Source organism: Temnothorax longispinosus, chromosome 5 (assembly GCF_030848805.1).
Source record: "Temnothorax longispinosus isolate EJ_2023e chromosome 5, Tlon_JGU_v1, whole genome shotgun sequence".
NCBI classification, from domain to species: domain Eukaryota; kingdom Metazoa; phylum Arthropoda; class Insecta; order Hymenoptera; family Formicidae; genus Temnothorax; species Temnothorax longispinosus.
This window is the reverse complement of record NC_092362.1, coordinates 11,091,804-11,105,390: the sequence shown is the minus strand read 5'-3', so window position 1 is coordinate 11,105,390 and position 13,587 is coordinate 11,091,804. Positions and strand designations below refer to the sequence as shown.

General features: G+C 35.3%; 1 protein-coding gene across 11 annotated transcripts in view; it reads right to left on the bottom strand.

Annotated features, from left to right (window-relative positions):
• Nucleotides 1-13,587, bottom strand: part of LOC139813865 (neprilysin-1) — a 268,145-nt gene that overhangs the window by 140,598 nt on the left and 113,960 nt on the right. For 10 of the 11 annotated variants that reach the window (XM_071779670.1, XM_071779664.1, XM_071779666.1 and 7 more), the window contains one exon: nucleotides 2,512-2,691. The exons of the other annotated variant lie outside the window; for it this stretch is intronic. In XM_071779670.1, coding sequence (XP_071635771.1) covers nucleotides 2,512-2,691 — 180 coding nt within the window. The remainder of the gene's footprint in view (nucleotides 1-2,511; nucleotides 2,692-13,587) is intronic. 11 annotated transcript variants of the gene reach the window in all.

Sequence of the window (13,587 nt, the reverse complement as noted above, 5' to 3'; positions counted from 1 at the left end):
GTAAGTCAAATTTTTAAAAATATTTTCTCATGCGCATAGATGCATATTATATATTGTACGCATTGCATCTATGCACACAAGAAAAGATTTTTAAAAATTTGAGTTACACCACTGTGGTTTTTACCCCTCCATATATAGTAGTATACTTTTACTTCAATGCAGCTGTATATAAATTATTTCTATAAATATTGTTTGAAATTTATTAGATTTAATGTATCACTTTTTAACCACATTTTATTATTTTTTAATTTCATATTTTATAAGTAAATAAATATAAAAAAATATAAAGTATCAGTGTGTATACAGGGTATTCGCCATTTTGACATCATATAAATATATATTTTTCTTATATATATTATAATTATACACTACAGATTATTTTCCTATAATTCCACAGTGATATTACAGGCTATTATTATCCTGTAATATCGGCAAGATATTCACAAAAAAAATATTCTACTGATAAGTGGGGAAATTTGTTTCTTAAGATGATTTTTGAAAAATTATATATTTGCGCTGGTTATGACATATGTAGACTATATATAACACTTACATCAAATTAAGAAGTAGTCTACCACGTAAGGCAGTTGGCTCACGATCCAGAGGTCCCGAGTTCGAATCCCACCAAGGTAAGGTTTTTCAAATACAAGAAAATATTTATAATCATAGACTGCATCTTAAGAAACAAATTTAGTTATAAAATAGTAATAAAATTTCGAAAAAAATATTTTTTTTTATGCCGGGTGAATATCGGAAATCAGTGTCCTCTAGTATTAGGGGACTGCAATCTTAAGTTTAGTGTCTCATGGTTAGAGGATATTCCTCTAGATTTTAAAATATCTTCTTGAGACTGTATTTCAGAGGAAAATTCTCTAAAATCAAGCGGGAGCCACTAAATGACAGAATACAGGCTATTTTCCTGTAATATTTTCCTGTAATCCGAGCGTATAGTACGAAAATATTACAGTATATTACAATACTTCAGTCTGTAATTTCGTGTAATACTTTTATGTAGTTCCTGTAATATAATTTTCTGTAATCCGCTGTAGTTTCTTTCCGTAAGGGAAGTAGTAGGATAGAAATAGTAGGAGACGTGAGTGGACGGCAAACTATATAGACAGACCGGGAGTATTGCAATACAATTTTGTAGAACAAAAAGCAAAAGTTTGGCAAAAATGGGCAAAAAAGTTTGTTTTATAAAGATTTAAATATATATAACGCCCCACCGATAGAATTAAAGCAATATGTGAAAGAATCGAATCATTTAAGGGAATCCTATAGTGGCAGTAATTACCGACATTTTAGTTAAAAGCATACAAATTTTAATTGGCTTTACGGACTTGCAAAATTCTTGTACAGAATTAAAGTACGCACAAAAATGTAGAGGGCTAGGGTCGGTTTTACGTAAAAAAAAAAAAAAAAAAAAATAGAGAGCTGTCACTGACGACAATATTTGCTTATACAAAAATACTGCAATTTATATATACAAAAATGAGATACCAAGCCCTCTAGGGAAAACATTTAAGAACAATATCATGCAATTAGAACTAAGATTAAAAGCCTAGAAAAAAAGTTGCATGCTTTTAACTTTTGTATGTGCAAAAGCACATGCAGGTTGATAGGATAAGCAGTATTGCGTGTAGCGAGAGATGACGCAGCGATCGAACAAGGATAGATTACTATAGTTAGATAAGGACAGATATAGAGAAAACAGGATTAGAAATGTTGACATTATCGACGTCGAGGATTCCCTTAAAAGGATCCTATAGCAAAACCCGAACTTTCTCGATGTCGATAATGTCAACATTTCTAATCCTGTTTTCTCTATATCTGTCCTTATCTAACTATAGTAAGTAATTTGTCCTTGTTCGATCGCTGCGCCATCTCTCGTTACACGCAATACTGCTTATCCTATCAACCTGCATGTACTTTTGCACAAAATAGTAGCGAAAGCTCAAACATTTTTGTTACGTTTTTAATTTTAGTTTTTCATGTACGGTATTCTTTGTTCACATTATACGAATGGTGCGTATATCTCATTTTGTACATACAAACTGTACAACTCCTGTATTAAGCAAACGTTTACGGTAAGTGACAGCTCAAAAATGTATTTTTTTAATTTTTTCCGATTTTTGTCTTAAAATCAACAGTCGCACGATTTGTTTTCGTGCATATTTCAATTGTGTACAAAAAATTTTTAAGTTCTGTACAGTCTACTCAAAGTTGGAACTCTCCTTGTAATTGTCGGTAATTTGGGTCAGTTTAGGTTGGACCTCATGTAGAAAAATTAATGTAAAAACATTTTATGTAAGAATGAGCCGAGAAGGCTAATAAAGCTCAATCAATCAATCAATCAAAAAAAATCTCTCTCTCCTTCTCCCTCTCTCCTTCTTACCCTTCACCTTCTCACCCTCTCTCCCTCCTCTCTCTGATTAATTTTAATTATTAAAAAATGAATGTCTTTTTATCATCTTTTTTAACCTACATAAAAAATCTAGAGAAAAGACATACGTTAGCAAGCTGTTTTTCTAAAGCAATCACTCGATCGAACTCTTCGGGCGCCGAATGAGGATTTGCTCCCAACAAAATGGCGACGTTTGTCATGTAATTGTGATAAGCTTTCAGCTGAACTTCGCTAACCTTCTTCAAGTAATAATCTCTGCTAGGCAACGCCAATTGCATCTGGTCCAACTGCATAGATAAACAAAAATGTTATTACTCTTCCTACAAGAACTATTGCATTCTCTTTTCGCTTATTCCAAGACATCACGGAATGATAAAAAAATTGTACAAATTTTATAAATACACATTTTTTTATTAAAAAATATCTAATAATCTAATTTTTGTATAATAGTATGGAGCACACACACACACACACACACACACACACACACACACACACAATTCCAATTATAATAAAAAACTAGTAATAAAAAATTCCAAAGTAATTCCAATGATATCAATGCAAAAATAAAATTGTGATTATTCTGTTAAGGGAATACGTAGCCTGCTGTTGAATCCGTTGACCAACTGTATATGTAAAATCTCAAAATTGCATTTACCGGCCAACAAAGATATTTAAAATATAGTTGTTAAAAAAACGATATACTATGCTTCGAAGTAAGAGATATATACCGTAGAAATTGCATTTATTTATTCTTTACTCTGTATTGAATTGCTGATTTGACTCATATCTTTCTTGACGATAACTGTTAGGGAGAATTCACATCTTGGCAGAATAGCAGAAAGCAGAAACGCAGCAGCCAATTAGGACTTACGCTGGTAGTAAGCATACAACAGTATGCATGCACAGTACATTCTGCTTACTACCAGCGCAAGTCCTAATTGGCTGCTGCGTTTCTGCGTCCGCTACCGCCACATGTTGTGGGAGCGCTCCGGATCACAGGTTATTCAGCGCATAAATCCACAACTGTTCTGTGCGCTGAATTCGCCCATTGGTATCACTGTGCCCGCGGCGCCCGCGAATAAAACAAACTATGGCGAGCTTGTCAAACGGCACGAGATTGCGGTGTAAATCTGGAAAATTTACAACAAAACGAAAGGAAGAATTGAAAGAGAATGTGCGACAAGCTGCGAAGAGAAGGAAACGTGAAGTCGCCGAACCTGAAGAGCTGTGCGTGAAAGACCGACGAGTTGTCGAATTGCAACAAATGACAAAAGACATGTGTGCGACGTGTGTGCAACCTTTGTCTCTAAGATTTATTGAAAACGAAGTGCGAATTGGTCTCGCGACCATTTTGACAATACGCTGTCATAGAGTACGTTTACACGGCTTCTAACTTCGACTTTTGTTAGTAACGCTGATGTTATAACTCCTACTTAAGGTGAGTTGCGTTTACACGTTGAGGCTTATCTTACTCCCACCAAGCTAAAATAGCTTAACAACTTTCAAGTAAGATTTCCATTAGTACCAATATAAAAGTACTAAAAATTAGATGCTTGCTTGTGGTAGGGTTAGGGTCTGAAAGAATGTAAATAAGTCAACAAACGACCCAAAGAGCGCCAATGCGCGTATAACGTGCTTTTAATGCGCATACGATTGCACCAATTGGTTCCAAAACCACATATTAATTGTGTATTCAAAATGTGCGCATTTAAATGCGTATTTAATGTGTAATTAATGCAAATTAAGCATTTGGTTAAATAAATGACGGGTTTTATAAAATAATTAAATGAGTAGCTTTTGACTTATTATAAAACATTTAAATTTTTAAGTTTTTTCAATTTTGTATGTTTTGCAATTTCACACACTTTGAGATATATATTATAGTCATCAGGATTTCAGACTTGTGGACCTTAAATTGTTCTTACAAAAAAGTTGCAAGTCGATTGGCTATTGCATAACTTTTAACCAATCAACAAATGCAACGTTTCTGTAAAAACAGAATTTTCGCATATTCGCATTTCGCATTTCTCTTGCGAGTGAATTCAAGAATCGAGGCTCGTTTCACGCATGCGTCTTGTGTGTGTAGAGGGGAGAAACGGCGTCAGGCCGCGCGTTGTATGTCTAGCGGCATTGCGACAGAACGTTCATCAGTCTTATTATTCATCGAACAGCTGGCTGCATTAACTTTTTCCCGAAGACAAGTGCCAAAAAGAAAGACGAAGTTAAGTTTATTGATCAAAGCAGACATGAAGCCGGTTGAAAAAAAAGTTAGAATTTACAGTTAAACGACCCATCCACGTATGAGTTTGGCTCGCAAGTCCGGCTCGGCGAGCTTGATTTGCGAGCCGGACTCGAACGTTTTTCACCACACATGAAAGGAAAATGTGCGAACTTGGCTCATCTGACGCCGAGTCCGGCTCGTGACATCCTACCCACGAACAAATAAAAACAGAACCGAGCCAAACTTGCAAGCCAAACTCGTACGTGACATGAATGTGAGTTACCTCCAAGGAATTCGGCCAAAAGAGTACTTTCTTTTGAATGTTCACCTAGACATCACAACATCTCTCCACCAGAACACCTCAAACAACAGTATGAGAGGTCAAACAACAATACGAGAGGTAATACTAAATGCAGTCATCACCCTGGTTGGATTTTCTTAATCAAATTAATAATTGTATTCTCTCTTATGTGTTTCTTGCAATAATGCCCACTCAAAGAATCCAAGGCAATTTTTACCATGTTCGAACTCCTGCTTCCATGAGTCGCAAGCAATCATATCCGTTTGATGGTATGAGTTAGGGTCGTTCTACAATACGTCGCGAAAAATGGCAACTGCTAGTTGAAAAGTGTTATTTCTGATTGCCAAATTGCCAGTTGCTGTCGCTAACAAAGTTAAAAGTTTGTCAACTCTCTTTTGACAACCGCAACTGACAAGCACAACCGGAAATAACACTCTTCAACTAACAGTTGCCATCATTTGCGACGTAGAATGGCCCTTAATACTGCAAATTACTTTTATTCTTCTTGATACTTTTTTTGCATAGCAGTGTTTACTTGCAATGCATTGTAAACTATGTGGACAAAACATTTATCAAAACTTTTTTGTTTAAAATTTTTTAGGGATAAAGAGAACCTTTCAAGAAATCATTAAGAACCAAGAAGAAATAAAAGCCAAATTAAGAAATCATGACGCAATGCTGGAGAATATTCTGATACATGTAGGAAATGATGATTCTTAGCAGTTAACGAAGCCACAAGGATGGTCAGATATCTTCCCTCTACTTGATGTTAAAGCCTTCTTGAAGTTTGAGTCTTTTCTCGAGAAAAAGATAAATTTTTCTTTTACTGTATTTCTTTAAAATTTTTTTTAGTTATTGTTTTATTTATTTTCTATGGTCTGTATCTATTATTGAACATGTTCATACATTGCAGGTAAAATATCTTTCAATAAAATGCTACATCTTTAATTCATGTGAGAAAATGACGAGAAATATATGCTGTTACATATTTTCTAAAGATTTGAAGAAAAAGTTTAACTGGCGTGGGACCTCCATGAAGAGTGGGCTTAAGACGACAAAAACTGGGTCACTTATATCAGGTGCGTACTTATGAACTGTGCTATAAACAATCAATTCTGTAAAGTTCGTGGCTATTAAATTCAGGTTTATTATTTCCTGTTTGTATTCAGATACTGTCCTCTTGAAGTACAAAAGTCATCAGGATTGCTCTTTGTAACAAAAACGGTTAGCATATGGCTGAGCAACAACATTACCTCAGGGGAGAAAAATAGTAGAGAACAGAATGAAGAAGAAAATGACGATAAATACAGTGATTATTTATTTTGAAAATTTTAAAGTTACACAGATTGTGTGTATGTGTGTGTGTGTGTGTGTGTGTGTGCGTGCGTGCGTGCATGCGTGCGTGCGTGTGTGTGTGTGTGTGTGTGTGTGTGTGTGTGCGTGCGTGGTATTTTTTAATTGGAAAGTTTATTTTTTTTTAACAAGTTATGTTTGTTATTCCAATTTATTTTAATTTTGACTGATGTTATTTTAAAGCTGGTGCTTTTGTAATAGTTATGACTGGCAGTAATAAGTGGTCTGTTTAAAAAATAATGAGACTGATTTTTTTTCTCAACAACTGGTAACACTGTAAAAACGAGACTGCAGTATATCGAGAGCTACATTCATACTCTACTTTCAGTTAAAATTTTAATTTGATAACACTAACACATGGGATTCTACAATTATTTGTATAACTGTATGTTGATGCGTCACAAAAATGGAATACAAGAAAATCGAGCAGCGTTATGTGAAGTTTGACACAGCAATTCTGTGTCAAATTTCAAGATAACGTGACAGAGAAACATTTAAAAAGTTGACGGTGAGAATGATTGGTGATCAATTAAATTAAATTTGAATCACCAAATTGTTCATGTTATTGGTGATCCAGAACGGGATTAATTTTCACAATTTCACCGCCGTCTAAAAATGCCTTGTGCTCGGGATAGAACTTGATCTCTGTAAGTCTGTTTCTTAAATGTTTTCATCACATTGTCCTGGAGTTTGCACAGAATTTGATTGCATAACGATGCTCGATTTTCTTGTGTTCCATGTTTGAGACGCGTCACCCAAACATACAGTTATATAAATGATTGTAGAATCATATGTATTAATGTTATCAAATTGAAATTTTAACGGAAGGTAGAGTAGGTATGAATGTAGCTTCCGATCTACTGCAGTCTCGTTTTTACAGGGTTACCAGTTGTTGAGAAAAAAAATTTAGTTTTATTACTTTTTAAACATACCACGTATACATATATTAGCATAGTTTTAATATTAATAGTTTTGACTAAAAGTATACCTATACCTGTGATTAAAATGAATAAGAGTAGGTCTCTTTTTCTTATTGGTAGCAGATAGGCCTTTTACAAGTAATAATTTTTTCCAAACATAAGTTCTAAGATTTGTTATAAGCTACGTATTACTCATGTAACCATAATTTTCAGCCATAATTGTCCATTTAATCATTAACAATTATAATTAACAGAGATATTGTAAGCGACCCAACTGGCCAAATTTTATTGATCTAAAACGCTACGTTTTGACCGTGGATCCGGTCCTTTTCAAGCGCAAATACACTTCTCACAAATATATTAGTCAGGCATAATGCTCTAACTACGCCGAATCTAAAAACTAAACGACAAATTTCAGTACTCCGCAATAAGTAAAAGACAATAAAAAATCCGTAATTATACAATTAGAAACTTACATATTTGTGCGTCGGGATCAAACGATACAATATAAAATATTCGTTAAACGGCATACTTCGTTAGATGTTTGTGTCATGTCAGAACCGTGCGGTGGTAAAATTTAGACTGATGAACTTGACAATATAAAAACAAACAGTTGCCGCAGTAATAAGCTAGGACGTAGAGAGGGAAGTAGCGAAGAAGGAGAAGGAGTTATAATTCTTTTATGATATGTTCGTAGAGAACGTTAAGATTCTCCGTGTCCTTTTATAAATTGATAGTGCCGTCAAATTTTTTAATAAAAAACATCTCCGCTAATTCCTTCTTTCTAGTATGTCTTTCTTGATGTAATACTTCTGGCTTTCCCCAGTCAAAGTCATGCCCATAAGACATTCTGTGTTCGCTCACTACGGAGTGTTTGCTAGTGTGCTTTCTGATATCGCCCTGGTGTTCTCTGAGGCGCGTGCACAAATGTCTCTTAGTCTGCCCAATATACGTAGCCTTGCAATCCTTGCAGTTTATCTTGTATACTGTGTCGGTTTTTTTAAGGTCGTCAATTCTATCCTTACCTCGTCTTATTAGACAATCGAGTTTTTTAGGAACCGTAAATAAGGTGGTGATGTGGAGTTCTTTTAACGTGCGACAAATGCTATCACTCAACTTTTTGATATAAGGTAAAGGTATGCAGTTCTTTAAATCGAAGGTTGTATTATGGTCAATCGAGGTGTTATGTGTATTGTTGCGTGTTTTGAGAATGTTTAGACGCTTGGCGATGTGTTTATTAACGATTGGTTTAGGAAAGCTATTATTGTTCAAAATTTCTTTAATTATTTTAATATTGCCGTCATGAAATTTTTCATCTGAAAGTAATATGGCGCGATCAACCACAAGCTGGTGATAGTATTTAATTTATATTTTAACGGATGGTTAGAATGAAAATTTATGTACCGTCCCGAGAACGTCGGCTTGCGATACCAATTAGTTGTCAGTCTGTTACCGTTCCTGATAACAGTCGTGTCAAGAAAGTTGAGTGACGCATTTGTCTCAATTTCATAAGTGAACCTAAAGTCTGGGATGATATCCGTTGAAGACCTTTAATATTAAGCCCACACTTTTTTTGGGAACCACCGCAAATATGTCATCCACATATCTAATAAATATCGGGATATTACAGTTTAAAAGGCTTAGGCAATGCGTCTTTAAGTTGTCCATGACGATATCAGCAGCATCGGGCGATAACGGAGATCCCATGGGGCTGCCGAAAATTTGTTCATTTTCGCCGTTAAAGCTGAAACTAGTGGACGATAAGATAAGGTCAATTGCGTGTAAAAACTGTGGTAAATTTAGGTCAGTTTTTTTAGAAATGTGGTTCCACCTTTTTTCTATTCCCTTTAGAACTAAATCTTTAGGGATGTTCGTGAATAATGCCGTAACGTCTAATGAAATAAGTATTTCGTCATCCTTGATTTCCTTATTATTAATAAACCTCGCAAAGGACCAACTATCTTTAATATGTAATTTCGGTTTCGGAATTGACGAGTGTAAGGTCTTTTGGAGGAGACTAGCAACATTATAGAGCGGGCTTCCCAACGCTGAGACAATAATGCGTAACGGGAAGCCGGCCTTATGAACTTTTGGCAGTCCGTAGGCTCTCGATAAATTTCCATTGGTACAATTTAGTATTCTATACACACCATCACTAATGATGCCCTTGTCATGCCAAGATTTAACCAATTCATGAATTTTGGATGTAATTTTATTAATCGGATCTTTTTTCAATTTTTTATAAGTATTTTGGTCTCCAAGCAATTCAGTCATTTGGTTTACATACGCGTTCTTATCCAGAATAACAGTTACTTGGCCTTTGTCAGCCTTGGTGACAAGGACATCATCATTGTCCCGCAAGAATTTCTTGCAAGTAGTAAATTCTCTTGTGAAAAATCTATCGATACGGTTAACATGTCTATTCACACTGAGGAACTTGTGTAGCGAATTAGTAATGGAACGGCGTGTTTCCTCTACGAAGCTCTCCGGAATTTGATATGTATTAAATTCAAAATTTTTAATAATGTCTAGAGCGGAGCACAAACGATCTTTTCTCTCTCTCGGATCAATGGGTAAAGCGAAATTCCCACCCAAGCTTAAAAAATTTAATATATTACTTGGTATAGATTTACTACTAGCATTTATGATCCATTTGCTGTGATCTATGCTCGAAAATGAGTTGTAAAACCTTTCCTAAACCAATCGTTAATGAACACATCGCCAAGCGTCTAAACATTCTCAAAACACGCAACAATACACATAACACCTCGATTGACCATAATACAACGATTTAAAGAAATGCATACCTTTACCTTATATCAAAAAGTTGAGTGATAGCATTTGTCGCACGTTAAAAGAACTCCACATCACCACCTTATTTACGGTTCCTAAAAAACTCGATTGCCTAGTAAGACCAGGTAAGGATAGAATTGACGACCTTAAAAAAACCGACACAGTATACAAAATAAACTGCAGGGATTGTAAGGCTATGTATATTGGGCAGACTAAGAGACATTTGTGCACGCGCCTCAGGGAACACCAGGGCGATATCAGAAAGCACACTAGCAAACACTCCGTAGTGAGCGAACACAGAATGTCTTATGGGCATGATTTTGACTGGGGAAAGCCAGAAGTATTACATCAAGAAAGACATACTAGAAAGAGGGAATTAGCGGAGATGTTTTTTATTAAAAAATTTGACGGCACTATCAATTTACAAAAGGACACGGAGAATCTTAACGTTCTCTACGAACATATCATAAAAGAATTATAACTCCTTCTCCTTCTTCGCTACTTCCCTCTCTACGTCCTAGCTTATTACTACGGCAACTGTTTGTTTTTATATTGTCAAGTTCATCAGTCTAAATTTTACCACCGCACGGCTCTGACATGACACAAACATCTAACGAAGTATGCCGTTTAACGAATATTTTATATTGTATCGTTTGATCCCAACGCACAAATATGTAAGTTTCTAATTGTATAATTACGGATTTTTTATTGTCTTTTACTTATTGCGGAGTACTGAAATTTGTCGTTAGGTTTTTAGATTCGGCGTAGTTAGGGCATTATGCCTGACTAATATATTTGTGAGAGGTGTATTTGCGCTTGAAAAGGACCGGATCCACGGTCGAAACGTAGTGTTTTAGATCAATAAAATTTGGCCAGTTGGGTCGCTTACAATATCTCTGTTAATTTTAATGATTCACTGGCGACTCAAACTCTCTAATATTGTTATTAACAATTATGTACAGCTCTTGCTTAGCACAAATTTTTTTTAGCATGAAAATTTTATTTCAATTTTTCAGTTCTTTATATGACTCAATTTTATATAAATTGAATTTTAAATATATAAATGATTTCACTAACTATCTTTGTTTTTATTTCTGTTTAAAGCATCAACGTGTAGATGCACGTGTAGACCCTTAGATCCTAGGGTTGGAAACTTGATTGATCCTGGTGCGAATAGTCATTTCGAAAGGTTTAATAAGACCCGTAACAATAAAACGTAATGATCAAAATAAAAAATCGACATTATTGAATTATCTTAATTAAATTAAAGATATTGATCATTAAACGCGAATGGTATTATTAAAGAATAAGAAGGAAACTAACGATCATTCAATTGAATAGTAAATCAAATGGATTATTTTATTTACGGCAGTACTAAATAACGAAACGATTAGATGAAAAACGATTAGACAAAAAACGATCTGGTACAATAGTTTACAAGAACGTAATCAATATAAATCAATAAATGTTAATTATTTAATTATTTTAATTTTTATTTTGATAACCGTCGTAAAAAAACCAGTCACTTGTTAAATAGAGAGAGAAAAAACGAAAGCTTGCGAGGGATCCAGAAAACAACGAGTAATAATGAATAGCGTTGATTTTAAGATTTGAATCCGCTTTAGACACAGAAACCTGCTTCTTGGGTGATTGGATTCTCTGTCTCAGTTGTGTTCACTGGGGAGAGGAGTTTTATCACTAATATCATTACAAAAGTATGTGATAGTAGCATGCATGAAAGTGTGATTTGTTTCGAATTTTCGATGCTTGCTGTGCGGCATCGAGATTCAGAAACATATAGTCTCCGATCTGTCAGAACAAGAACTATAAAGAGGCATTACGACTGCGACATTTGAAGGAAAGGTAAATAATCTTGTTTTTACAGAGGAAAACGATACTTTCGTAATGGCGGAAGATAATATGGCAGATAACGAGCAAAACCGAGAGGACGGCGACGGTTCACAAAAACCAAAAGGTCAAGTGACTGCTACGGCTATTATGGAAAATTCGAAGCTCTAACCTCTGATGAGATTCACGAACACGGTCAGAACTCAGGTAAAATTAGCAAGATTGTTTGGAACATGGCTTGATTAATCCCGATGGATAACGAATCGCAGGGTATTAAGAATGTCTAATCTTTACAAAAGAACAACAAACAGAAAATCAACGAGACAATAACGAGCAGTTTAATTCGAATAGTAATATAACAATAATTAAACGAATAGTCTAAATGTAACGATAAGTCAATACATGAACAAATCTGCTAATTCTTCTTTGTGTCTAATCTCGCAGGAAAAGAGGATTCCAGTAAACTAACACAAAAATATATTGCCCTACAAGACATGCTGAATCGAACAATCCAAATGCAACACGAGACTAAAGCTGAATTGGGAAAATTATTGAAAGCTAAACAGGCGGAAACGACTAGCGAGAAAGCAGTAAAAAGAATCGATCAATCAAAGCCGCGAATAACGTCAATTGTTAATTGCCTGCGGCAAACTCTTCAACACCCGAATTTCGAAATTCAGTAGCTTCGGAAGATATGATTAGAAACATTTTCCGTGAAGAACTAAACAAACTAAGCTTAGACACAAACATTCCGAAAAAATTTGCTCAGGAAAAGGAACAAACCACGCAGTCTAACAATTCGAATATGGCTGGTCAAATAAAAGAAGCTATGGCTTATCCGATGAAAAATAAAGATATGACGGGTCATTGTTTTGAGGAATTCTTGAAAAGTTCTAGAAATCTGTTAGGCAAAAACGAAAAGGTGTGTTACTTACGATCAGACAAAGGCACAGAATTTTTACGGGTAGATACACAGACGAAGTGTTATCGCGAGAAGGCATCGAACGGCAGTCAATTTATTTGTCCAGACACACCGCAACATAATGGCGCTTCGGAACGCTTCAATCAAACGATACAGAAAAAGATTCGAGCTCTTATGCTGGATTCAAAATTGCCATCGAATATGTGGGATCTTGCTACTGATGCTGCAGTCTATGTTTATAATAGAACTTCCAGTAAATCTATCAATTACGAGACATTCATTATTAAATTCACGTCAGAATACAAAGTTGATTTGAATCAAATAAAACGATTTGGATGTCTAGCATACTGGAGAGTAACACGAAAACCGGAATCAAAATTCTCAGCGCGCGGGATACGAGGCGTTCTTGTAGGCTACACACCAACGGGTTACCAGTTCTGAAGCCCCGAGACAAAGAAATTTTACGAATCAAGAGACATGAGATTTAACGAAAAATTAGTATACGGAGATAAATTTCGGAAAAACACGAAAGATGGTCTATCCCTGGCGAACAAAGAGTTAACCTTTGAAGAAAAAGCTAAAAGTGACAGCGAAGAACAGTCAAAAACGGAGGGAGAGAGAAAAAGAGGTAGAGGAAGACCAAGAAAACGACCTTTAAAGGTGAATGAAGAAATTAATAAATACACAAAACTTAAACCAAACCTCTGTAAAAATCTGTATAACACGCGAAGCCGAAAGGTGCGGGACACAAGCTTAGCAGGTGTGGCACTATGACAATGACAAAAAACGAGTCAATTGAATTTCCAACAATTGAAGAGGAAT